Genomic DNA, 24,006 nt, shown 5'->3' on the forward strand with positions numbered 1-24,006 from the left:
GGTGGGGGGTAGTGTGGGGCTGGGAGGGATGCTTGGTGTGTGCACAGAAAGGCCGGCGTGTATATGGGGTGCCTGGAAGGGTGGGGGGGGCGCGGAGGGCGCGGGGGGCCCTTGTTGGGGGGAGCGGCGTGGGTCTGGGGTGGGCTGCCCCGGGAGGAGGGGAGGCTGTGGGGTCCCTCTCCCAGGTGCCGTGGGTGGGATCCGGGACAGGGGCAGAGGGTCTGTGGGGCACACAGCAGGTGGTGGCCCCATGTTACCCAAGGGGAAGCACGGGGAGGGGTCTGACACCTGCCCTTGGCACAACCCGGCCCCTCCATCCTCCACTCCAGCTCCCCAAAGCTGCCCCGTGGCCCAGAGCCTGGGGGTCTGGCGTGAGCCCGCATACCCCGTGGGGTGTCAGGGCTGGGCTGAGCGCCTGCTGCCGGGGCTGCCGATTCCTTTTGTGCAGCTGCCCCGCTGCAGCCTGCCTGCCCGCTGCACTGCTGCTGCAGACCCGCTGCCCGGCCCCCTGCTCCTGCTCAGCTCCCTTCCCTCTTCCCACCTGGGAGCTGCTGGGGTGGCTGTGTGCTGGGGTGCTGCCGGGGACAGGGGACCGTTCCCTCCCTGGGCCGTGGCCCACGAGGGGACACACACCCACAGGTGCAGCAGCCGGTGCAGGTGAGGCCAGGCACCAGCCCAGAGCAGGGCCCGCATGCACTCACCCACGCTCTGAGTGGGGGGCTGCCGCAGCATCCTCCCCTTGCCGCCATCCTCCCCTTGCCCCGGGCCTCGCACCTCCAGCGCAGCTCACGGCATGACACAGCCCATGCTGGGGGCTCCCTGCCCCAGGTGTGCGAGCCTGCAGCCCCTGACACTGGGGGAATGGCACTGCTCCCCGGGCCCCCAGCCCCCCAGCAGGGATGCCCGGCCCCCCACGGCTGCAGCCCCCCGGCTCACCCCGCTGCCCCTCAGGTGCACAGCCTACAGGAGCTGCGGCGTAGTGCATCCCTGGCCACCAAGGTCTTCGTGCAGCGGGATTACAGCGACGGGACCACGTGCCAGTTCCAGACAAAATTCCCCCCCGAGCTGGAGAGCCGGGTAGGGAGCCTCGCAGGTGGACAGGGTGGGGGGTGCCCTGTGTTTGTGCCCTATGGGGGGTCAGGGGGAAGAGGGGTCTGAAGGCATGGGGCCCCCATGAGGTGTTGTATGGCCCTGGGCCAGCCGATGCTGCTGGATGCACGCAGTCACAGCTGCCTTGCCTGGTCTGCAAGGGCTTGGGTGCTCCTGAGGACCAGGAAGCTCTAGTGAAGGGATGCAGGCTCAGCAGGTCTTGGCATGGGCAGGAGGTGGGCAGTGGCCAGGGAGCTGAGGCATCAGCTGGGCAGGGAGGAGAGGGTTAAGTGCTCCCCAAGTCCCACTGGGAATGAGGACAGGGCAGTGCAGGGGGTCAGCCTCTGGCCAGACTCCTCTTCACCCTGGTTTCTGCTCTAGATCGAGCGGCAGCTCTTCGAGGAAACCGTGAAAACCCTTAATGGCTTCTATGCTGAGGCGGAGAAGATTGGGGGCAGCTCATACCTGGAGGGGTGCCTGGCCTGTGCCACCGCCTATTTCATCTTCCTCTGCATGGAGACACACTATGAGAAGGTGCTGAGGTCCAGGGGAGGGCTGAGGGATGGACGTGGCTGCAGGCCTGGCGGTGGGCACAGGGATGACACAGGGAGGAGGGGGGACTGGAGGCCAGAGCAGGCAGCAGTGCTGGCAGGCCCTGACCATCCCTCTGCGTGCCAGCAGGTCCTGAAGAAGATCTCCAAGTACATCCAGGAGCAGAATGAGAAGATCTATGCGCCGCGGGGGCTGCTGCTCACTGACCCCCTGGAGCGTGGCATGAGGGTTGTATCCTTTGGGCAGCAGGGTGCTGGGGGGATGACAAGAGCGAGGGGTGGGGGGGACACCAGGAGTGGGTGCTGGGCAATTGGGCCAGCCCGTCTCACTGATGATCCTTAGCAGGGCCCAGATTGAGATCTCCATCTACGAGGACCGGTGCAGCAGTGGCAGCTCCAGCAGCGGCAGCTCCAGCAGCAGCAGCGGTGGTGGGGGCGGTGGGGCAGGGGGCCGGTGACTGGCAGGGAGTCCCTGCAGGGACTCGTACTGCCGGGACAGTGGCCTCTCCGAGCTCCGCAGGCTGCACTACCAGAGCACCCGCTTCTGAGCCCAGGGTGGGTGGGAGGGGGAGGCCAGGGGCTGCCCAGTGAGGCTGGCCACCCCCCCCTGCTCTGTGCCCCCCGCAGTGGCTCTGGCCCTGCTCAGACCCACTGTGGGCAGGGGCTGGTGCTGGGGCATCCCATGTGCTTCCCACTGAGCCAAATCGGTGCCAAGGGGCTCCCGCAGCCCTCCGGGTGCTCGGCGCTGCTGCCCCTGCCCCAAGCGAAGGAGATTGCCCTGCCACGGGCAGCCCCAGCTGGCAGCGCCCTTTGTGCCATGCATTGGGGAGCAGCAGGACCAGCAAAGGCCCAGGCAGCGCTAAAGGGGGACACATACTTATCCCCATGCCCACGGGCACTGCCAGCTCTTGCTGCACCCCCTCCCTAGGGTATCCTGCTCTTGGTGCTGCAGGGTGGGCTCAGCTGCTGCGTGCCTGCTGCCCAGGGTGCCTGGCAGCGCCCTTGTGCCGCTTCAGCTGCATGATGGTGCCATGCATTCACCCCAGCCCTGTCCCACACACTGTCCGTTGCTGCTCCCCAGCATCCTCGCCAGCAGCATCCTTCAGCACTGCCCACGACACTGGGCACTTGCTTCTGCTCCCTGCCTGACCCAGTGCCATCCCCAGCTGGACCCAGAAGGCTCCCCAGCCCCAAGCGCCATGCCCAGGGCAGGGAGGTACAGTGCTGGGCAGGCTCCTGCCCTTGTGCCATGTGCCCCGGGCTCATGCATGGCCCAGCATAGTGGAGGGCAAGCCATGGCATGGGCGAGCCAGGCTCCCTGCCCGGTCCCAGCAGAGCCTGCCCGCACCTGGCTGCTGGCAGCCCCCTGCCTGCTTTGCCCCATGACCTGCCCAATGCAGGGAGGGTGCCCTGTGGAGCAGCTCCACCAGGACCCTTCCTCTCCCGCTGCTGAGCCCTCCCCTGCCCACGCATCCTGCATGTGTCTGCCACGAGCACCCCAATTCTCAGCCTGGCCTGTGGTGGGGACCCTGAGAGGCACCTGGGCCTGGCTGCAAGGTGTGGGGGTTCATGGGCCAGGGTCAGATGGGGGGGAATAGGAGGGTCCCTGTGATATCCAGCACCTCAAGGACAAGAGTCCCTTCCTGGATGCAGGATTGAATCGAGCTGGCGTTGCTCTCCCAGGGTCCTGGAGGGAGAACCCTGCCCCGTGGGACTCCCTTTGGCTTGGTCATGGCATGTGTGCAGGGTGGCCCTGGCCCTGCCGTTCCCACTGGGGCCCCCCCTGCATGGAGGCCTTCCTCAATAAACCCCACGCTTCATCCCCTGTTGCCTGCCCTGTGTCCTCCTGTGTCAAATGGGTGATGCTGGGGGGGGCACAGAGCCAGACTGGGCATCCCCCAGCACAACGGGGTGTGCAGAGCCCCACAAGGAGGGTGAGCATGGGGGAAATAAGGGGGAGGGATGGGCCAGTTGGTGGGGGGACAGTGACAGACCCATGTAGCAGTCATGTGGTCCCAGTGACAGGGACCCACGGGGAAACCAGTGCAGGAAAGGGTTTATTCAGTTGGCACTGGGCGCAACCGACATGGGTCTGGGGGCACCCAGCTGTGCCAGGGTGGGCTAGTTGCGCCGGCAGCGCCCACCCATGCCCAGGGAGAAGCCATGGCGGCAGTGGCAGTGGAAGGAGCCATGGCTGTTGTGGCAGATATGGTCGCAGGGGCCAGGCTGTGCCTGGCACTCATCTATGTCTGGAAAAGAAGGGGAGAGGGTCAGAGCTGTGCCAAGGGTATGGGGCTCATCTGGCATGGGCAGGGCAGGGGATGGAGGGGGCATAGTGGGGGGGGCCAGCTCTGGGGCTGGCTGAAGCTGAGACACGAGGGCATCTCCAGTGCTTGCAGTCACGCAGCTGTGGTCCTGCGACCACTTGTCCCCAAGGCTGCTGGGTGGCAGATGCCTCCTCACTCCATCAACTCCTGCACAGCCACAGTCTGTCCAACCTGTCCCCCGTGTTTTGGGTTGGCCGGGACCAGGGCTGTGAGCATAACGGGGCACCCCAGGAACCAGCATCCCTGCTCGCAGGTCAGCACGGCTGCACCGCGGCAGGTGGGTGGGCACCGTGGGCTGCCGGCCCCGCTGCCTGCAGGTACTCACCCAGGCACTGGCTGGCAGTGGGATCAAGGGGGCGGAAGCCCGGGCTGCAGTGGCAGACGTGTGCCCCGGGGGTGTTGGTGCAGAGCTGGCTGCAGTTGTGCAGGCCCTGAGCACACTCGTCGATGTCTGGTGGTGGGGAAGAGAGCGGCACGGTGTTACAGCAGGCGGGGGGAAGGCAGCACAGCCCTGTTGCTGCGGTGTGGGCAGGGCTGCCTGCTGCACCCCAGCCCCTCCAGTGCTGCACATCTGGCTGTGCTCCCAGGGCTGGGCGGGGGCAGAGGTGCCCAGGGCCACCATGCGCCCTCCAGCTAGCTCCTGGCCCGCGGGCAGCGAGAGCTGGGGGATGCTGGGGGGGCCCCCCCCAAGCCCCCTCCCTGTGCAGCCCCGGGGCAGGGTAGGCAGAAGCACGGGCACAGCCCTGCCCCCCACAGCTCAGCAGGCCGGCTAATAGACAGGATATAGTTTATTAGGGGGGTTCTCCAGGAGAGGGGGTGGAAGACTGAGCAGGGTCCGACTCCAAACAGTGGGGTCAATACATTAAAAAACAGACCAGGAGGGTCCTTCCCCCGCAGGGCCGGGGGGACCCGCCTCTGCCAGGGCTGGGGAGGGGAGTCCCCGTTACCGAGGAGGGGGCAGGCAAAGCACACACGTCGCAGGCCAAACCAGCAGGCACATGGTACGGTATCAAGGCGACGGAGCAAGTGACCGCCCAGGAAGCGCCAGCATGGCAGGAGCAGCACTGGGGCAGGAGGTGCCGGTGAAGGGGTGCTGCCCTGGGACTGCCTTCCTTTCCCAGACACAGCTCCATGCCCATCCCACCGCAGGCCACCCCAGCAGGGCGCAGCCGGCGCTTCCAGGGTGGTTCGACATGGAGAGAAAGAGAGAGAGAAAAAGAGACAGGCAGAGGCCGGCCGGTCCTTCCGCCAAGGCTGCTCTGGCGTGTTACGGGCAGGGGTTAAAGTGCATAGAGGCAAAGGCAGAGTCCGAGGACTAGAGGGAGAAGGGCACTGTGGGGGGGCCCGGACCAGCTCCCGGCGGAGGGGTATCCCCCAAAAAAGGCCACTTGAGCTGCACAGAGAAGGAGAGAAGGAGCAAGAGAGAAAAAGAGAGAGAAAGAGAGAAGGGGGGGGGGTCAGTGGCAGCTCAGCGGAAGGTGCAGGAAGAACAGATACAGAGCCAGAGGGTGGAGGTGGCTGGGCAGCCACCTGGCAGGTTGCAGGATGCGGCCAGGCCTTTGGCAAGGGTGCAACTGCATCCCAGGGCGGTGCTTTGGGGCTGCTGCCCACTGGCTTGGCCAGGCTGCGGTGGCATGGGGTCAGGGCATCCCAGCCATCACTCACCCACGCAAGCCGTGCCGTCCTCATTGGGCTCAAAGCCCCGGCTGCAGCGCTTGTTGCTGCGGCAGCGGTACCCGCCATAGGTGTTGATGCAGATGGGCTTGTCCCGAGGGCAGATGAAGGGGAACTCGATGCACTCATCTGTGTCTGCAAGCAGAGGGGCCTTGGTGTGAGATGGCTGGGCTGGGAGCTTGGGGCAGCCGGCCATGGCCTCTCCGGTTCCCCCTGCACATGCTGGATGACTCCCCCAGAGCTAGCCACGCACAAGCCATGCCTCTGCCCGGAAGGCTCATGGCATGGCCCCGGCCACCCTGCCACATCCCTGCTGCCCCTCCATTGCTTGTGACTCTAGCACAATGCCCGCCACATGCCACCCATGCCTCCTGCCCCGGCAGAGCGCTCTCCTCCCTCCCCATGACACCACAGCCCCCCTTCTAGAGCATGCTGCTGCTCCTATTCCCAGGCCATGTGCCGGGCAGGCAGCTGTACCCCTTATTGAGCCATACAGCCACCCTGCCTGCATGCCCAGCTGCCTCCCTGGCGGCCACCTCCCTGTAGCAGGGTGCTGCCATCGTGCCCCCCGCGGGGCCATGCTGCAGCATCCCGGGTGCAGGCGTGCCTCTGCCCCAGCAGCCACTCACCTACACAGCGTCCGTTCTCATGCTGGGAGAATCCCTGCCCGCACTGCATTTGGGGAGAAGCGGAGACAGCTGGGATGGGGAGGAATCAGCCCTGGGCAGCCACCGAGCCAGCAGAGCCCAGCCCCTCATTCCTGCCCCCCAAAAGGCTCCTGCCCTGCACTCACACCTGGCCCTCACCTCCAGCAGGGCAGGCAGGAGCGGCTCCTCCAGGTCCAGGGGGTAAGGGACCTCCAGGACAGAGTTAGTCTCACTGCTGGCCACAGCTCGTGCCACAACGCGGCCATCCGGCCAGGTAACCTCCAGGCTGCTGGCTTCGTCATGCCCTGCAGGCGGGCAGCCCGTCAGAGGGGGGGTCTCCGGGATGGGCAGGGGCTGAAAGGAGGCCAGGGGGGTGGTAGGGATGGAGGGGCAAAGCCTCCCCTTGCTCCCTGAGCTGCACCCCAGGTGCCCGTGTTGACAGCCCGTGCACAGGGATGTAGCCTGAGGGGTGCACGTGGGGATGATGGGATGGGGCAGGGAACATCCCTGCAGGCTTGGCTGCCAGCTCTGCTGAGCCAGGGGAGGGTTAATGGGCAGAGAAAGCCCTGGTGCCTGGGCAAAGCAGCAGGCAGGGGGTTGGGAAGGGGGCAGCTGCCCCTTGCAGCAGGGCTGCAGTGGCTGGGCACCCTGCCTGCAGCCTCCCCTGGAGCTCACCATGCCCAGGGTAACGGGTATGGGTAACTACCATGCTGCAGGGCACCGGGACAGCAGAGGTGGCTCCTGCCCAGGGGTGTGCCCCTTGTCCCTCCAGCTCACCCAGTCCAAAATGCGCCACAGGCTCCATCTCACAGAGGTATCCTGATCCGCCGTCGATGATGCGCAGGTGGGCCCCGCTGCGCCGTGTGAACAGCACCACTTTGGCCCCCCGCGCAAAGGCCCCGAAGCGGGTGCGGGGGATGACGCGCAGCCAGTTGTTGGTGGTGCCCTGCAAGGGAGGAGGGAGCAGGGAGACTCAGCAAGGAGAGGTGGAAGGGATGGGGACAACACGAGGACCCCCTGCTTGACTCACCTGGGTGCCCTTGAAGATGGAGATCGGCTGTGCCATGGACTCGCCATGGGACAGGATGAGGTCCAGCATCCCATCACCATCAAAATCTGTCACTGCACCCCCTGCAAGGACAGGATCATGTCATGCTCTACATCTCCCAGCACTACACCCTGCTGCCAGTGTGGGCTCCCACGGGCAGCAGCAGCACTCTTGGCAGTACCCGGGCAATAGGGAAGATGGGGTAACCCCAATGCAGGAATAAGGGTCCCTGTATGGGTGGCACCCTGCAATCAGGTGGGTCAGCTCTCTGGGGGCTGTGAGACACAGGAGGCTGCCTGGCCCCTTCCCAAATGCAGAGGTTGGCTTTGAACAGTGGGCACCCAGGAAGGAGCCCCCCAGGAGTGAAGCCCTGCAGAACAACTGGAGATGGCACCATTAGCTGGGCACGGGTGGAGGGAGAAAGCTTGGGGCCACTCCTGGGTGATGAGGGGCTTCAGGATGCTGGTGGGGAGCAGGCAGGTGACTCAGCCAGGCATGCAGCATCCCCAGGCATAGAGGGTGCCAGGCAGTTCTGTGGCACACCCCCTGCATGGGCCCCCACTGCCAGGGCCAGGGGGACCCACCCGTGCCCCGTCCCTCGGGCTCCAGTGCATCCCCCGGATTCAGCTCTTCCACGATGGGGTCAGAGTGCTCCCTGCGAATGAGCCTGTGGAGCACAGACAAGGTGTTAGTACCAGCCTCTGCAGTCCCCAGCACCTTCCTGGGAAGTGCCTGTCCTCTCCCGCAGCAGCATGGTAGAGAGGTGGCAGCCCTGATGGCTATGCAGGGTGAATGGGGCACAGGACTGGCCCCTGCCTGTTAGGGCCTCACGTCCCCCCTCCATGCAGGGTTGACAGGGATGTCATGAGAGCCTGGCTCTTGTGGGTCTGAACCGTGGAGCAGAAATGCCATCCCCAAACACTGCTGCATCCCTCTGGGACCAGAGACCACCCCCAGGGACTCCCTGCTATGCTGCTGCGCTCCATCCACCCATGGGTACCAACACCAGGTGGACAACCAGCTCCCACCGCCCCACACACCAGGTGAGGAGGCACCACATAGCACTAATGAGGAATTGACCCCCACAATTAACAGGAGCCACGAACAAGCTTGAATGCAGCTGCTAATTAGCAGTGCCAGGGACCCCTGGGGCTGTTGCAGGCATGATTGCAGTGGCTGGTAATGACACCGGGAAGGGCTCAGTCACGCCGCCTTTTATTAGCTGAGCCCAAGCAGTGGCATTGCTGGAGAGGAGCCCCTTGAGCCTACCTGTGCCGTGTGGGCTGCTTGACCCCCCCAGAGCCGGGTGAAGGCTGCCCCGGCCCCCCCGGGCTCCTACCGGAAGAGGCGGTTGGCAGAGGAGCCGCGGTAGGCGATGTTGTTGAAGAAAACCTCCAGCTCCTGGTCATTGTCGAAGTCGGCTGCGATGACAGTGCGGACGGGGGACGGCATGGAGAACTTGGGGGTGGCAATGTCCTGTGGGGGGGATGGGTACGGGGTGACAATGGGCATGGTGAGCGGGACACCAGGTCCTACTTTGGTGCTTTGGGTCCTCTCCTCTCTGGGAACTGGGGCTCAAAGCCAAATCAGAGGAAAGCCGCCCCCCCCCCCCCAGCCAAAGAGGCTCAGTAGCAAAGCCAGCAGTGGGGGGGGGTCCCAGCCCTCACCCGGAATCGGACACGCCCAGGGGCCCCGCTTTGCAGGTAGAGGCGGTGCGGCCCATTCCAGTTGCCGTAGACAATGTCCACCCGGCCATCGCGGTTGAAGTCAGCCAGCGCCACGCCACGTCCATGCTGGTAGGGGTCATCCAGTCCTGGGGAGCCACAAGGGGATGGGGGGAGACGGGACCCCCTCCCTGCCTCTGTCTCCCCGGGATGCCTCCCAGGATGCGCCTCGTGGTCCCCAGACAGGTCGTCCCCATACAGGGCTGCATCCCTGCACCGATGGATGCCCTGGTGCACCTCGGCCACCCCCGGTGGTCAGAGGGGCTCTGGGTCCCCGGGGCTGTCTCTCTACCCTGCACACAACCAGCCCATGCAGGTGGGGGCAGGCAGAGCCAGCCCTGCCCTGAGGTCCCCGACGCCTGGGTGCTCCCCCTGGCTCCCCCTACTCACCCACAGCAGCCGCCACGTCCCGGTACGTCCCGTCCCCCCAGTTGTGGAAGAGGAAATTGGGGCTGTTCTCGTTACCGCAGAATATGTCGGAGGCGCTGTCGCTCAGGATGGGGCCCACGGCCACCCCACGACCCCCTGGGGACAGCAGCCCTGGGGTGAGGGGACAGCTGGCACCCTGCCCTAGTGGAGTTCTTGCCCCCCCCATGCCCCCTCGGTACTGCCCACCCAGTGCTCCCAGGACAACCTCCTCATCCACCTCCTGCCTTCAATCCTTCTCATCAGGAGCTAATTGGGCCTGGCAGCCGCTTGTGTCACTCCCAACCCTAATCACTGCCATCGCCATGGTGACAACATTCCTAATTAGTGACAATTTACTGCTGGGGAGACAGGGCACAACAGCAGTACCCATGGTGGTGGGGCAGGATGGGACGCAGGCTGGCACACTCCCCACTGCCCTGTTTGTGTACCCACATCCCCATGCCACACTGCCCGCCCTGCAGATGCTGTGGAGGGATCAGCCCAGGTGATGGTGGGCACGGGGGTCCTGCCAGGTGGGCATCCCGTGGTCCTGGTCCCTTCCACGGGCCGTGGGACTGCCACTAGATGGGGCAGTCAGGCAGCCTAACGCATGGCACAGGCCACCAACTGCACTGCCCTGCCTGCGACGGGGTCCCATGTTCGCCGTGCCCAGCGGTGCCCCGTCCCTTCCACGGGGCCACAGCAGCTGAGTACCTGTATACTTGCTGACACCAGCCTGGGCAGCCACGTCCACCAGCACCACGATGCCGCGGGCAGGGTCACTGGCAGCCACATCCATCTCGATGAGGGCGTGGGGGCCCACGTTGCCGCTGGCGTAGTTGGCGATGTAGATGGAGTACCTGCCGGAGCCCTGTGGCCGGCAGCACCTCCTCAGCACCCACCCGCCCAAAACCCATCTCCACGGGGACCTCAGGACCCCTGCCGTGGGGCTGGATGCTCTCATGGCTCCATGGGACCAGGCACCGCTACCACATGCTGAGCAAGAGCTCTGCAAAGCCCATGGTGAAAAGCACCCCGGGAGCGGGGACATGGCCCATTGTCTCAGGAGCTCTGTGGTCCCCAGGCTCATGCTGCCGGCATGGGGCACCCTGCCCCCACAGCATCCCCAGTGTGCCAGGTCCCCCCCATCCCCACCACTCCCCTTGTCCCGTGCAGCAGCTGGACCCTGATTTAGTGATAATCATTTGGAAACAAACCGCTGGAGGAGGAGGAAGAAGAAAGAGCAGGTGACAGGAACATAAATCACCTCGACAGGCACGTTTATCAGCTGGCGGCAACCGTGTGGACAGGCGCCTGCAGTCCCCACGGCTGGGGGGGCTGCCAGCCCTGACAGTCCCAGGCTGCTTGGGGACACCCCCGGCCCCAGCGGGGGGTGGGATGGGACTGGTGCCCATGCAAGGGGAGAGGTCCCCCGGCGCCCTGCAGGGGAGGGCTGGAGGGGCACAGGGGGTGGGAAGGGAGTGGAGCTGCCCCCTGCCCTGCCTGCTCACCGTCCGGTCCACGCAGGCGACAGAGCGCCCGGCGAAGCGGCTGGCTACGTCCCGGTTCACCTCGTCGCTCAGGAGGTCCTCCCAGCGCCCGTTGCGGAGCTTGAAGAGCTTGTCCGTGTAGGTGGCCATGCCTGGGGGGGGCACGGGTCAGGGAGCTGCAGCATCCCGCCTCCTCCCGAGGAGGGTGCCCTGTGGCAAGGGGAGGCTGTGGAAGAGGTACCCTTTTCCCAGAGCATCCCAAACCTCTGCTCTGTCCCCCACAGCCCCCAGCAGTGCCATGGGGCCAGGCTGCTGCTGCAAGAGCCCCCATGACCCTTAAGGGCCGCCAGGAGACACACAGAAGAATCAACTCATTAAAGTAAAATGTGTCCCAATGGGGCGCAGCCCTGTAGATCATCCCCAGGAAGGTAAAAAAAAAAATTGATTCCATGCCAGGCACAGGCAGTGAGCTGCACGGCCCGTGACAGCACCGATGGCAGCGCCTGATTTAGGGACAGGTGTGCCAGCAGGCACCGCCAGCCCAAGTAATTAGGAGCGTCAGGAAGACGGATCCACTGCCTGGAGGTCAGGGCTATGGGACAGGGACATGGGGCAGAGCTGGGCTGGAGCACCAACCCAGGGAGCTCTGGGGATGCCCGGTGCCATGTTGGGGCATGCAGCTGTCCTCCCCATGACAGATGTCCCAGGAGCTGGGACAGCACCAGCAGGGCAGGATTAGACCTGGCTTGGTCCAGTGGGCACAGGGGAGCCACGGCACGGAGGGGCACAGCTGCTGCAGAGCACAGCTGGGATCTGCAGCACAGGGTCCCTGTGGCAGGGCAGCCCCAGGGGTGGTGGGGAAATCTGCCGTCCCACTCAGGGTGCTGCTGGAAGGGCGGTGGGCAGCTGGAAGTGCTGAATCGGCGGATGGCTGGACTCAGCATCCCGCCCGTGCTGCCATCAATCAATGGAGCCATTCAACTGAGAAATTAACTCCAGCCCGCACACATCCCTCACGCACCAAAGGTCACGGGCGGCCGTGCTGGGAGCTCCCCCCCTGCCCGGGGCTTGGGGCACAGCCGCCAGTGGGGCTCACCAGAGAAGGCGTTGTTGGTGTTGAGGAAGTAGATCTCCTCACGGCCATCCCCATCAATGTCACAAGCTGTCACGCCGATGGCGTTGCCCTGCCGGTCCCGCAGCGCATAGTATGGGGAGTCCCGCTCATCCTCCGCCACGTTCACCAGCCGTCCCCGTGCCTTATCATACTTGAGTACCAGGTTGGGGCCGTTGTACCTGTGGGTGCGAGCAGGGGTGATGGCTCCCCGAGGCCTGGGGACAGGATGAAAGGCCCCAGCCCATCCCTGGGGGGACAGCGGGTGTGACACCAGGTTTTCCCCATGATGGGCACAGCAGAGACCTGCATGGTCCACGGAGGCCAAGGACCCCGGGCTGTCCTCAGCACCCAAATGTAGGGCCGGCTCCTGACTGCCGATGAGGAGGGCTCAGCCTGGACCTGTTCCAGCACATGTCAGGCACCCCATGTCTACCTGGCCTGGGTACCCCAGGGCAATGCCAAGGCAGGGGCTGGGTGGCCAGCAGGCAGGATGGGGCGCAGGTCCCTGCTTGCAGCCCTTTCCCAGGGCAGGGAAACGGGCACGCAAGGCAAATCCTCTCAGCATGCTGCGCCCCACAGCCTCCCCGCCCGCTCCTGCCCGGGGCACCAGTAAACAAGTTATACAACGGGCACCACGGCCGCTTACAAAACCACGGCTGGCTGCTTGGCTCAGCCCAGATGGAAGCAGTGTCCTGGACCACTCAGCGGGTCCCCAGTGCTGCCCGTAGTTTGTTGCCCCAGGGTGATGCTCAGAACCGTGGCAGGGCTGGACTCTGCCTACCACCGCAGTGCCCTGGCTCCTGCAGCCACCTCAGACGGGCTCTTTTGGGGGTGAGGGGTCCCCTCCAAGTGAGCACCTGTGTGTGCAAGGCTCCCTCAGGGGTGAACATGGTGGTGTGTGCACAGACATGCTGCACCAGCAGCTCACAGCCATGCCAGCACACACACACAGAGCCCATGTCATGGCCCCTGCTGTCCCCGGCCAGGGCCAGACCTGCTGGCAGCAGCTGCTCCATGTCCAGCCCCACTCAGGCACTAGCAGTGCAGCGCACAGCTCCCTGCCTCCTGCCAGCCCTTCCAAGCCATCATTCCAATAAAGGGCTATAAAAAACCTCCAGCCAATTAACCGAATCTCCGGAGAGCGCTGAGTCCTGTCAGCGGAGCTGAGACGGCTTGGGGACACGCTGGCTCTGCACTGCAGGGTGGACCCCAGCCGCTGGGCAGCTGCCACTGCCCTGTAGAGGGGGGACCTGGCCCCAGGGCCTGGATGGGGGCACCCACGTGGTCCCACGCAGGCGCCCAGCTGGCATCAGCACCCTATGTGGGTGCACACACATACACATACAAGTGGGTGCATGCAGACCCCCATCCCACCACCCTTGTGCACAACCCCCCAGCCAGCCACATGCCCACGAAGGAGCAAGGAGCTTCTGGCCCTGCAGGGCCACCAGTTCCCGCTGTCACTGAGGCACTGGGTGCACCACTCACCCCGCCACCACGATCTCAAAGTCACCATCGGCATCCAGGTCAGTGACGGCCACACCATAGTTGAGCTGCGTGGGGTTGCTGTCGTAGTCAGGTGGGAGGAGGCGGTGGGTGACGGCTGTGAACATGGGCTCGCTGCGCTGGGAGCCCTCGCTGAGCCAGGCCAGGGACAGCAGGCACAGTGCCAGCATCCTGGGCACCTGGGAGAGACCTGCAGCCCATCAGCTCCAGGAGGAGACCCTGCTCCACGGTGCTCGAGCATCCCCACCACCCTTGCACAGGAGACACTCTCTTTCCACTCCTTGTCACCCACCCCAGCCTGTGCCACCCCACCAGCCCCCTGATCCTTGGGGATTGCCACAGCTCTGGCATCCCCATGCACGGACCCTCCCAGGTGCAGCTCACCCTCAGGGCTTCCTTGGGACAAGACCGTGCTCCAGTGAGCTGAGAGGTGGGACTGAGCAGGAGTGGGACCTTGGGAGCCCATCCCATGGGAGGGACTGGGGAGGCAGCAGGAGGGCTGTGGGCTGCTGACAAAGCTGGGCTCAGCCCCAGCTCTCCCTGCCCCCAGGGGCTGCTGGCACCCAAGATCCTGGCAAGTCACGATGCCAATCGCTGCTCCCTTGGCAGGGCCAGAGGAAGCAGGCAGTTGGCAGGCAGGCTGAGGAGCTTTTCCCCCGTCCAGCTGGTCTTCCAGAGCTTGGGAAGGCCACAGAGAGAACATGGGGATACTCTGCCAGGTGACTCCTGTGTGCCTCAGTTTCCCCACCCTGCTGGCACTGTTCCTCCCAGGGTCTCTGCAGGGCGAGCTCCTCCCAGGCTGGCCAGGGAAGGTTTCTGCACAGGGATGCAACCGCAGGAAGGAGATGCTGGGAGGAATGGGACACTGGGAGGAGAGGCTCAATTAACCTGGACTGCGGACGACAGTGTCTGCCAGCACTGCTGGCAAGGTTGCAGAGATTTTGGAGCTGGCTCTGACCTGGCTGTAGCACAGGTGATGAGCAAGGTGGCACTCAGGATGGCCAGCCCTCACACCAGGTCAGGCAATCCCCTCCAGAGGGGAAGAGCCCAGCAGCAATCTGTGCATCCCTGGGCTGTGGGCATGAACCCATGTGCCAGCACCCCAGCTGGGAGCAAAAACAGCCTGTCCTGCTTTCGCAGACTAGAGGGATGGCTGGGATACCTGGCCACCAAGGTGGGGGACACTGCTCCATGTGACTGTGCCATCCTCCTGGGCAGGGCTACCCCCAAGCACTGGCAGGGGGACAAAGGTGAATGGCCCCGCTGCCAGCTGGTCCCCATGCCAGCGAGCAAAGGAAGCTGTGGCAGCTGCATGGTGCCACACGTGCCTGGCTTGGAGAGGGGAAGATGCTGGAGGCTTAGATCCTGGCAGACCCACTGGGCTGCAGGGAACAGGCTGCTGCCACCTACCCTGGGAATGGGAATTGTCCCAAGGGTCTTTGGGGGGCCAGGATTCCCCTGCCACAACCAAATAGCTTCCATGCCCACCTGGCTGGGTGGGAAGGGGCTGTCCTCCAGCCACACAGGAAGGAAGCCTTGAGCCCCACCACCCAGCACACCCAGAGCCCTGCATCCCACTGCACTGGTCCTGCTTCCCTTCCCCCTCCAATCCCATCTGTTCCCCAGGCCCAGCTGCAAGGGTGGATGTGTGTGTGTGTACCCAGCTCTACTCTGTGCAGCTCCCTTTCCCTCCCTGGCCTGACCCACATCCTCCCACAGACCCCTGTGCAGCCAGCCCCCCTCTGGCACCATGGTCTCCACCACCCAGCCAGATTTGGAGCACTGTGTCCATCAGCCTGCCGTCCTGTCTGGAGTGGCTCTCCAGGGGCAGGAGCCTGGGTCTTTCCCTGATGCAGGTGCCCCATACAAGGCACATGTGATGGGAATGGGGTTTCATTGGGTTGCGCAGGGATGGGACAGTCCCTGGGTGTCACTCTGCCGTGCCAGGCAGTGAGGGAGGGGGAGCCTTTGCCAAAGCCCCACGCTGTGCTCACTGAAGTAAGCATGGGGGAGAGCCATCCACATGTGGACATACGGGCACAGTGCTGATGCAGAGCGGTGCCCCCTCACCCCCAGCCACAGCTGGGTGATGGGTGGCTGTCTCCAGGCCACCGGCAGGGCTCTCCCTGCTCTGCCTCCCCTCCAGCTCCCCACAGCTTGGCCCATTCCCCAGGTACTCCCCTGCCCCAACCAGCTGCAGCAGAAATCCCTCCAGGCTGGATGGAGCCTATCCAGGAGGAAACAATGCTCCTGATTGGAGACAAAAGGCTTTTCCCAGCAGATCGGGTGCTTGGTGCCATGGGGAAGGGATGCACGGCCCAGAGCCAGGCCATTTGGGAAGGGGGAGGGAGGAGGCTCAGGCCCTTCATGGCAGATGGGAAAGGCCTCATGGTTTCCCAGTGTGCTACTGGTAGCACCAAGGCCCAGGCATGAAGCTCCACCTGAGGTTTGAGGCTATGGGGTCCTGCCTGTACCCAGGGCAGAGCTCAGCCTGTCTTGTCCCAGCAGAGCCACATCCCGGCTTGTGTTGTGGCATGTGGTGGCAAGGTCACCCCAGGAGCTGCGGTCATCCCATGGTGCCTGCTCAGCATGGCTAACCCTAGTGACACAAAGCCAAGCTGCCAGGCAGGGGTAGAGGCAGCAGGAGGATGGGAGCAAGGCAGGGAGTGCCATGAGCACCCACACAGGGTGCAGCCAGGCAGTGCAGGGACAGGGTACTGGCTCCATGGCAGGGATGCAGCATGTAGGGCTCGTCTGTCCCCACGCGTGACTGTGGCTGGCAATGCTCTGCGGGGACAGTGGGATAGGACTGGGAAGGGAGCCATGGGGCAGGCGGGGGGTTGTGCCCCAGACTCCTCACCACAGGTGGGGAGATGCTGTCCCCAGGGCTCCTCACATACCCACATGCACATCTCCAGCCCTCAGCCCACATCATGGGGTGGGTGGGAGCTGGCTCTCTGTGCAGCCATCCCGTCCTGCATGCCACCATGACATTGCTGCCCACCATATCATGCACCCCCGTGATGTCATGCTCCAATACTGCAGCAACATCCCATCCCGGGCCGCAGCCACCTCCAGCACCGCTATGACGTTGTGCAGCAGGGGCCCCATCACACCCCAAAGGCACCCCAGAGCAGTGACAACAAGGTGACATCACAGCACCCCATGATAACATGATGCATGTGCCCCAGTAACACCATATTCCCATTCCTGCCATTCCCAGGCTGCCACAGCTGTACCCGCCAGGGCAGAGGACAGGCAGGAGACATCCCGCAGACCCAGCAGCCCCTCTTCCACAGGAGCTGAGCTGCCCAAGGATGCCAGCAGTGTCCCCTCCACAGCACCTCTGGCCCAACCAGCCCAGCCCCTGCAGTGCCTCTGCTCCGGCCAAAGCCCATGAGCCCCAGTCCCGCTGCCCCGGCTGCTCGCTGCTGCCGTGGGCTCAGCACTGCTCCCTCCCACACCTCTCTCACAGACCCTGGCCTGTGCACACATCCCATCACAGATGCTTCTGACAGGCCCAAAGCCCCCAGCTGCCAGCTGGCCTGTCCCTGTCCCCTCCCATGCAGGACTCCTCAGTGCTGGACCCAGCACGCTGGGGCTCAGCCAGCAGCAGCTAATGCAGTGTGGAGATGAGCAGTCACCTTAGCCTCCGAGCTCAGCCCAAAGGGACACCAGGTCCTTGGGGGGCTCAGACCCACCAGCACACAGCCAGCCCTTTCCCATGCAGGCAGATGGGCTGCTGGACCCCTCTCTGCACAGCTCCCAGCCCCTCCACGGGCTCAGCTGCGACCAAGCACAAGTGCCCCTAGAAAGAGGAGCCGTCCCTCGCTTCTCACCATCCTGACACCCCTGCCAGTGCTCCCCCAGTCCCAGCCCGCACCCCCATCACCGCTCCATCCTCCTGAGCCCGATCCCACCCCAGCCCAGCATCCTCCCATCCCCGTCCCCATCCCCTCCTTCATCCCCCTTCCTCCCACCCTGCCCAGCCCGCATCCCCTCCACGCTGCGGTGCCAGGCTGCGTGCCCACCGTCCCGCTCCACCCGCCACCAACTTCTCTCCGGGCCGGTGACCGTGCCGGAGTTGAAAGCCACCTCCTCCTCCTCCTCCTCCCCCCCGCGCCGGGAGTCCCCGGGAACCGCCACCGAGACACCCCCCCCCCCCCCCCCCCCCCAACTCACGGGCCAAGGCGGGTGCCCGGCGCCCCCGCGGCGGCGGGAGCGCATCCCGCAGCGCTCTCCTCGCTGCGCCGCACCACCCGGCTCCAGCTCCGGCGCTCCCCGGCTTCCGACGGGGCCGGCCCGGCCGAGCGGCGCCTTATGTAGGGCCGGGCGGCGGCGGCAGCGCCAATGAGCGGGGTGAGGGGCGCCGCTGCCAATGGGGAGCGCGGAGGTGGGGCTGCGCCGCGCTGATTTACTGCCCCCAGCGCAGCGGCAGCGCCGGCCGGCGTGCTTGGGGGGGGACCCGCCGGGGGGCATCGCCCCGGGCACCGGGCCCGCCGGGGCTGGGGGACGGGGGGCTTCCCGGGTAGCCGAAGCCGCGGCTGGAGGGGGAGGTGGCTGGCGGCAGCGGGGGCGCTCCCGGCTCGCGGGAGGGGAGCTGCGCTTCGGAGGTCGCCCCGTGGGTGCCGAGGGGTGGGTGGTGGTCGGGGTACGCCTGGGCACGGCTTCCCGCCTCCTGTAAGGGCAGCTGGGGCCAGCAGAGCCGGGGATCTGCCCCGGCCTGGGGGCAGCGGGGGTTTGCCCCACAGAGCAGTGCGACCGCGGGCACGGGAGGGGGAAAGGGAGCGGCGCCGGGCAGCGCCCGTAGTGCAACGCCTGGCCGCACCCCGAGGGCTCAGCACCCTCCCTGTGCCATCACCCCGCAGGTCACCCACCTCCCTCTGCGGGGACCCCGGGAGTGGCTGTGCCCCGGCGGCCAGTCCAAACTTCGAGCAAGGCCCCGTCTCAGGCCACGCAAGGCACTGACTTGCCCCAGATCTTGTAGCCGGTGGATGCCTGAGGCAGGATGGCACTTAACCCGCAAGCCTGACGTGTCTTTCTCCTGCGTGGCTGCTTTGGGGCTGGGCACAGAGCTCTCTGTATGTCTCGGGATGCAGAAGGTGGCTGTGGCAGGGACTGGGACAGCACTGGCAGGGCACAAGGCTACCAGGTCACTCCAGTGGAGCGCATTTGCAGGTGCCCCAGCATGGAACCTCGGGCTGCGGCCACCAGGAGAGACAGCAGGAGACACCAGGAGAGACGTGCTGGGAGACAGCAGGAGCCGCAGGAGCCCACGCCGTTCGGGCCGCTTCAAGTGGCTAATCACCTGCCCTGCTAAACCCCTTATTTCTCATTCGAACGTGTCTGGCTACAGCTTCTGCCTGTTGCTCCCGGTTCTCTCCCTGCTGGATTCAAGAGCTCTCCAGTCACAGCGATTGTCTCCTATGAAGGTGCTTCCATGTGACCATCAAGTACCCCTTGATTTCATTTTTGATGACCCCCTCTTGCAGGGTGCCTGGCTGAGCACTGGGCTTGCTGCATGGCTGCCTGCTGCAGGGCCCCTACAGCCAGCGCGATGGTGTCCAGGCATGGGGAACCTACTGTTGGGTACTGCTGTGGGGCAGGAATCACCCCTGCTCTCCACATTTGCCACAGGGAGGGCGGGATGCTGAGCAAACCCACTGGGGCTGGGGGGCCAGCATGACCGTCACACGCATGCAATGCTGTGCTCACGTGTCCTCGTGTGCCCCAGAGCTGCGGGTGCACTCTGCCTGCCTGTGGCCCACAGCTTGACTGCCTGGCTGCAGCCTTGCATGTGCATGTGCGCTCAGGGCAAGCATCCCCTCTGCTGAGTCGTTAGCTCATCCCAGATTTAGTAACCACCTGGGTAATTATTAGCACAAATTCTGCAAGCCGTCTCCCAACGCCTTCCCTGCGACTGGCAGGTACAGAACACAAACGCCGGCAGGAAGCCAGCTCGAGCATGCCAAGACTGCGAATGGTGCGAGGCACACCGGCTCCCCAGGGCCACAAACCTGGCGTGCCAGTGCATCGGGGCTCGGCCCCGGCCCTGAGCGTGTGCGTGCCCACCGGCAGATGCAGGCAGGCCTGCCAGCACACTGTGCGCATGCACCTGTACAGGCGTGTGTGCGCATAGGTGTGCATGCATGACGTGCACAGCTAGACACACAGCGTGGTGTGCACACACGCAACTCCACAGGTGCACACACCATGTCAGCAGGGATTTACTCACGCCATGACACCCCATGGGTACACACATGCTGCGTGCATGCGGGGCACATGTGCCAAGAGGGCCTTGCATGCTGCAGCCCCGAGGCCATGCTACTGCACCCAGCAGGGTGATTTTCCAGTTGCGAGGCTGCAAGGTGCTCCCCAATACCCACTGTTGGAGCCCCTCGGTGCCCTTCCCATGGATGCTGCCACCGCGCCAGGCTGGGATGTTTCTCTGGGGGATGAGAGCAGCCAGCAAGCACCTTAGCATGACAACTGGTGTGGCTGTAAGCCACAGCCCTGCGTAAGTCCCTCTGCCCCATGCTGGCCCAGTTTGGCCCAGCCATCTCCATCCCACCCCTCTGCTTGCACCCACATGGGGGGCATGGTGGGGCAAGCACCCCGGGCTGGGACATGGGTCTGTGCAAGGAGCTGCAGAGGGGAGCTCAGAGCATCAGTGAAATGAGCTGGGATGTATGCGGGGACGATCGCAGGGCTGTGAGGCAGGGCGCGGGCACCGGGGTGTGGAGAGCCTGGCTGTGCGGCGCACCGGGGGATGCGCAGGGGATGGTGGTGGCGGTGGGGACAATGCACAGGAAATTAGAGCGAGCGGCAGCCAGACACGCTGCGGGGGGAAGGGAGCTGCTGTGCTCCACCGAGGGCTGCACGTAGGCAGGAGGAGGCTCTTCTGCTGAGCTGGGGCCAGCGTGAGCACCAGCCACCTTCTCGCACACCTGGGATACCCTTTTCCCATCCCCAGGGCAGAGATGCTCCTGCTTTCCCTGGCCCTTGTTCCTGGGGTGCTTGCCCCATCCATGCCGACCCAGGTCCCTGGGAATGGGGAACCTCTTGTGGCTGGCAGCCCTGACACCCTGCGTCTCTGTGCCTGGTGGCTCATCTGCCACCCTGGGCCCTGGGGAGAAAGGAGCAGGGTGCTGGGATTCAGTCTGCCCCTTGCTTGCATTGCAATGGTTGAAGGGGTGGCATGGGGCTGTTTGCTGGCAGTGCCGAGTGCTCTGGACAGCTGGGGTGAGCCTGTGGGGTGGCAGTGCAGAGTGAGCCCTGTGGCCCTCACAGGGACAGCACTGCTCTGGGAGCTGGAGGACCCTCAGCAGATGGGAATTCACCCAGGACCAGCTGGATTCATGGAGCACCCAGCTTGTCCCCTGCAGCAAATTCCAGATGGTACAACACAAACTGGGTGCAGGTGAGCAGAGCGATGCTGACTCAAGGCACTAACCTCCAAGATACTTCACTGGGGCCATTGTTCCTCTTTCAAGAGCCTCTTGAAGGCCAAGACACCTGCACACAGCCTGGTGGGTACACAGCACACACACTGTCAGCACACTCACGCACCTACATGCATGCATGCAACACAGTCTGTGTGCAGACCCCCATCTGCACGCACTCTGTGCACACACATGCACACGTGGTAGGTGAGCACCCAACATGCTGCCCAAACATGCGTGTGGCCTGTGCACACACACATATCTGCACTCACATGCAGCCTGTGCACTGCCCACACATGCATGCAGTGATGTGCATGCACCCCAACATGCACCATGCCCTGTGCACTGTTGCTCGCTGCACCCACTAGCACAGCCAGGCGGGCCGTACCAGCCACCCTTGCTGCTTTTTGACACTAGAAGAGGGTATGTGCTGTCACCACAGTACGCTGTATGATCCCCCAGCTGCCAAGCTGACCCTGGCTTCTGCCTGGCACCACTTCCTTCTCTGGAGGGGCTGTGCTGGGACCTCCCTGCTCTGAGGGTCTAATTTCCACCCTAAATGTATTCATGGATAATTTATCCCCAGTCATTTCTGTGCTAACATTGTCTTTTAGCTGAAATAGCTCTTCTCCCTGGCGTTTACCCCACGATGTATTTATAGTGAGTGCTCTGTTCCCCCGCAGCCTGCGCTGTGCTGGGCACGAGCCACTGTCCTCCCATCATGGGTCTCCCAGGCTCTGCCTCCCTTGGCAGCCCTGCAATGCCTCTGCTCGTCTCCCAGGCTGGCACCAGCACAAGGCAGGTCCCCTGGGGCCCATGCAGGGATGCAAGCAAGTCCCCAGCCCTGCCAGAAATGCCTCTCCCGGTATATCCCTAGGATTGCTTTTGACTCTCCCACGACTGCATGCCCGTCGTGCGGTGCCTCACAGCAATGGACTCCCACACTCAGCCAGCTGTTGGCTCCATCCGTCTCCTCCCTGTCATCCCCTCCCTGTCACTGTCCCGCAGCACCTGACCTCTTGCCTTGCCTGTGGACTCCTGCCAGCTCTGGTCCCGCACCCTGGGCCAGCCCGCTGTTCCTCAGTGCCTGGACACCTCCCGGCACCAGGGGCAATTTGTGCTGGGGCTGGCAGTGACCTGGGGACTCCCACTCATCCCAACGGCTCCCCATGAACTGCTGCCTCCCACCAGCCCTTCCCCAGTCCCCTCTTCCTGCCAGCAAGGTCCCTCTCAGGCACTTGCTGGGCACGGGAACCCCTGGCGAGGTGTTATCTTATCACGGAGGCCAGGTCAACACTGAGGTGTGTTTTATCTTGTCTTCCAGTCCCCTTTATCGCAGGCTTACTGCACCCTTGGCAGCAGCCAGGTGCAAAGGCTGGGCCCCAGGCACTGCCCAGCCAGGGGGCCCCAGGGGCGCCCAGCCCCTGCCCCAGGACCCCTGGCCCCACAGCTCACTCCCACCCCAGTCCCTCGTTCTGCACAGCCTCCGTGGTCCCTGCACGGTCCCCAGCCACTCCTGTCACCGTGTGCAGTGCCCCTGGGTCCCTGCTTGGACTCTTCCTGTCGCCGGGACATCATTAGAAATGTTAATTATTAATTATCACTAAAAGCCCTTTTTGCTGCATTGCTGTTCTCTGCCTATCTCTCTGCCCCGTGCTGCCTGTAACCGGATCCACCCGCGCTCGCCTCCCGCCTCGCAGTCCCCGTCCCTGCTTTCCCTTGCTACCTGCCGGGGCACAGGGTGGGGGAGTGAGGGCAGTCCCCCTTTCCCCTGCAGGACATGGCCCCATGGGACAAGCTGGATTTGTCCCCCCCTGGGATCCCAGAGCCATGGCTGGCATGGAGATGCACCAGTGCCAGCGCTTGGCCTGGGAACTGCCCTGCCCCATGCCAGGAGGGGGGACAGGAGGCCAAAGGAGGGACCTGGCCAGTGCTGCGATGGAGCCAGGTACCGTCAGCTCTTCTCAGCCAGGGACAATGGGGTCCCTCATGAAAGGAGCACTGGGACAGGGCTCCCTGGCTGGGGGTCTCAGCAGGGTGAAGGCAGCAGGCTGTGCTCTAGCCCACCCAGGCAGCAGCCCTGGCTGTGGAAGAGCAAACAGGCCACAGGGAAACTTGGGGTGCTGCCGGCAGCCGGCTGGGGCTGGCGGGACCCGTGGGGCTGGTACACGTGCAGCCAGCCGCTTCTGAGGAGCTGTGCAGCTACAGGGAGGCAGGGGGATGCCCAGCCTGCCCAGCTCAGCCTCCTCTGCCAGGGGTCCTGAAAGATTTATCAGCTCCAAGTGGATCCCGATGATGAATCAGTTCAAATCATGGTCTATCAAAAGCATCTGGGTTCCTTCCCACAGGGCAGCGGCTGTCACCCGACACGGCGGCACTGCCACGGCCAGGGCTGGGCGAGATTGGGAGCTGCTTCCAGTCACAGCATCCCCGAGTGCTGTCTGCTGGGCAGAAACCGCCTCCTGGCAGCATCTCTGCCTGCCGGAGCCGGCCAGGGAGCCCTGGTACCTCCTAGGGACCACAGCAGGATGGGCCACGATGGAGTGGGCTGCGACAGGGTGCCAACGGGGGCTACCTCAAGTCAGGATAAAACCTGGATCCTCCCCAGGAGGTCTCTCCCTCTTGTTCCCCCTGTCTCCCGAAGGAGCCAGGCTATCTGGGTTAGCAAGCTCCCCAGCCCCGGGGCTGTCACTGGCCACCCCATGCTGCTGCATGGTCCTGCTGAGAGTGCTGGAAAGCAAGACAATAGCGAGAAGGAGACAAGAGCTATAGCTCAGGGAGAGGCGTTCAGGGGCAGGCTCCCGGGGAGCGCAGGGAGGAGCACCCAGGCCGCTCCTGGAGCGGTATTGATTCCTGCAGCACAAGCTCTGCCTTCCCTGCCTATTCATTGTAGATGTGCAGGAAAGCAGGGAGCAAGAGACCCCGGCTCCCCCCATCCACAGCCAGCCCATGCTCCTAGGGGCACGGCCCCATCGCCTCCCTGCCC

The 24,006-nt window shown here is 64.5% G+C and overlaps 3 protein-coding genes across 3 annotated transcripts in view; 1 reads left to right on the forward strand and 2 right to left on the reverse strand.

The window, feature by feature from the left end:
- The window catches only part of SFRP5 (secreted frizzled-related protein 5), an 11,210-nt gene extending 9,151 nt beyond the window's left edge, over positions 1–2,059 (reverse strand). The window contains exon 1 of the mRNA XM_010564874.1: positions 2,038–2,059. The gene's annotated coding sequence lies outside the window, so the exon portion shown is untranslated. The remainder of the gene's footprint in view (positions 1–2,037) is intronic.
- GOLGA7B (golgin A7 family, member B) overlaps positions 1–2,098 on the forward strand; it is a 6,604-nt gene extending 4,506 nt beyond the window's left edge. The window contains exons 2-5 of the mRNA XM_010565010.1: positions 952–1,077; positions 1,471–1,623; positions 1,771–1,872; positions 1,994–2,098. Coding sequence (XP_010563312.1) covers positions 952–1,077; positions 1,471–1,623; positions 1,771–1,872; positions 1,994–2,098 — 486 coding nt within the window. The remainder of the gene's footprint in view (positions 1–951; positions 1,078–1,470; positions 1,624–1,770; positions 1,873–1,993) is intronic.
- A 3,149-nt stretch (positions 2,099–5,247) lies between these two features.
- CRTAC1 (cartilage acidic protein 1) lies at positions 5,248–17,805 on the reverse strand. Its single transcript, XM_010565011.1, has 15 exons — positions 17,761–17,805; positions 13,561–13,757; positions 12,055–12,251; positions 10,980–11,110; positions 10,183–10,339; positions 9,451–9,585; positions 9,004–9,149; positions 8,676–8,812; positions 7,921–8,003; positions 7,319–7,419; positions 7,066–7,234; positions 6,448–6,593; positions 6,271–6,313; positions 5,633–5,776; positions 5,248–5,360 (listed from the first exon to the last, which is right to left on the reverse strand). The coding sequence occupies exons 1-15, from the start codon at positions 17,803–17,805 to the stop codon at positions 5,248–5,250; spliced, it is 1,944 nt and encodes a 647-aa protein (XP_010563313.1).
- Between the last annotated feature and the right edge of the window lie 6,201 nt (positions 17,806–24,006).

This window comes from Haliaeetus leucocephalus, unplaced genomic scaffold (genome assembly GCF_000737465.1).
Source record: "Haliaeetus leucocephalus isolate CR32 unplaced genomic scaffold, Haliaeetus_leucocephalus-4.0 Scaffold184, whole genome shotgun sequence".
In the NCBI taxonomy this organism is placed as follows: domain Eukaryota; kingdom Metazoa; phylum Chordata; class Aves; order Accipitriformes; family Accipitridae; genus Haliaeetus; species Haliaeetus leucocephalus.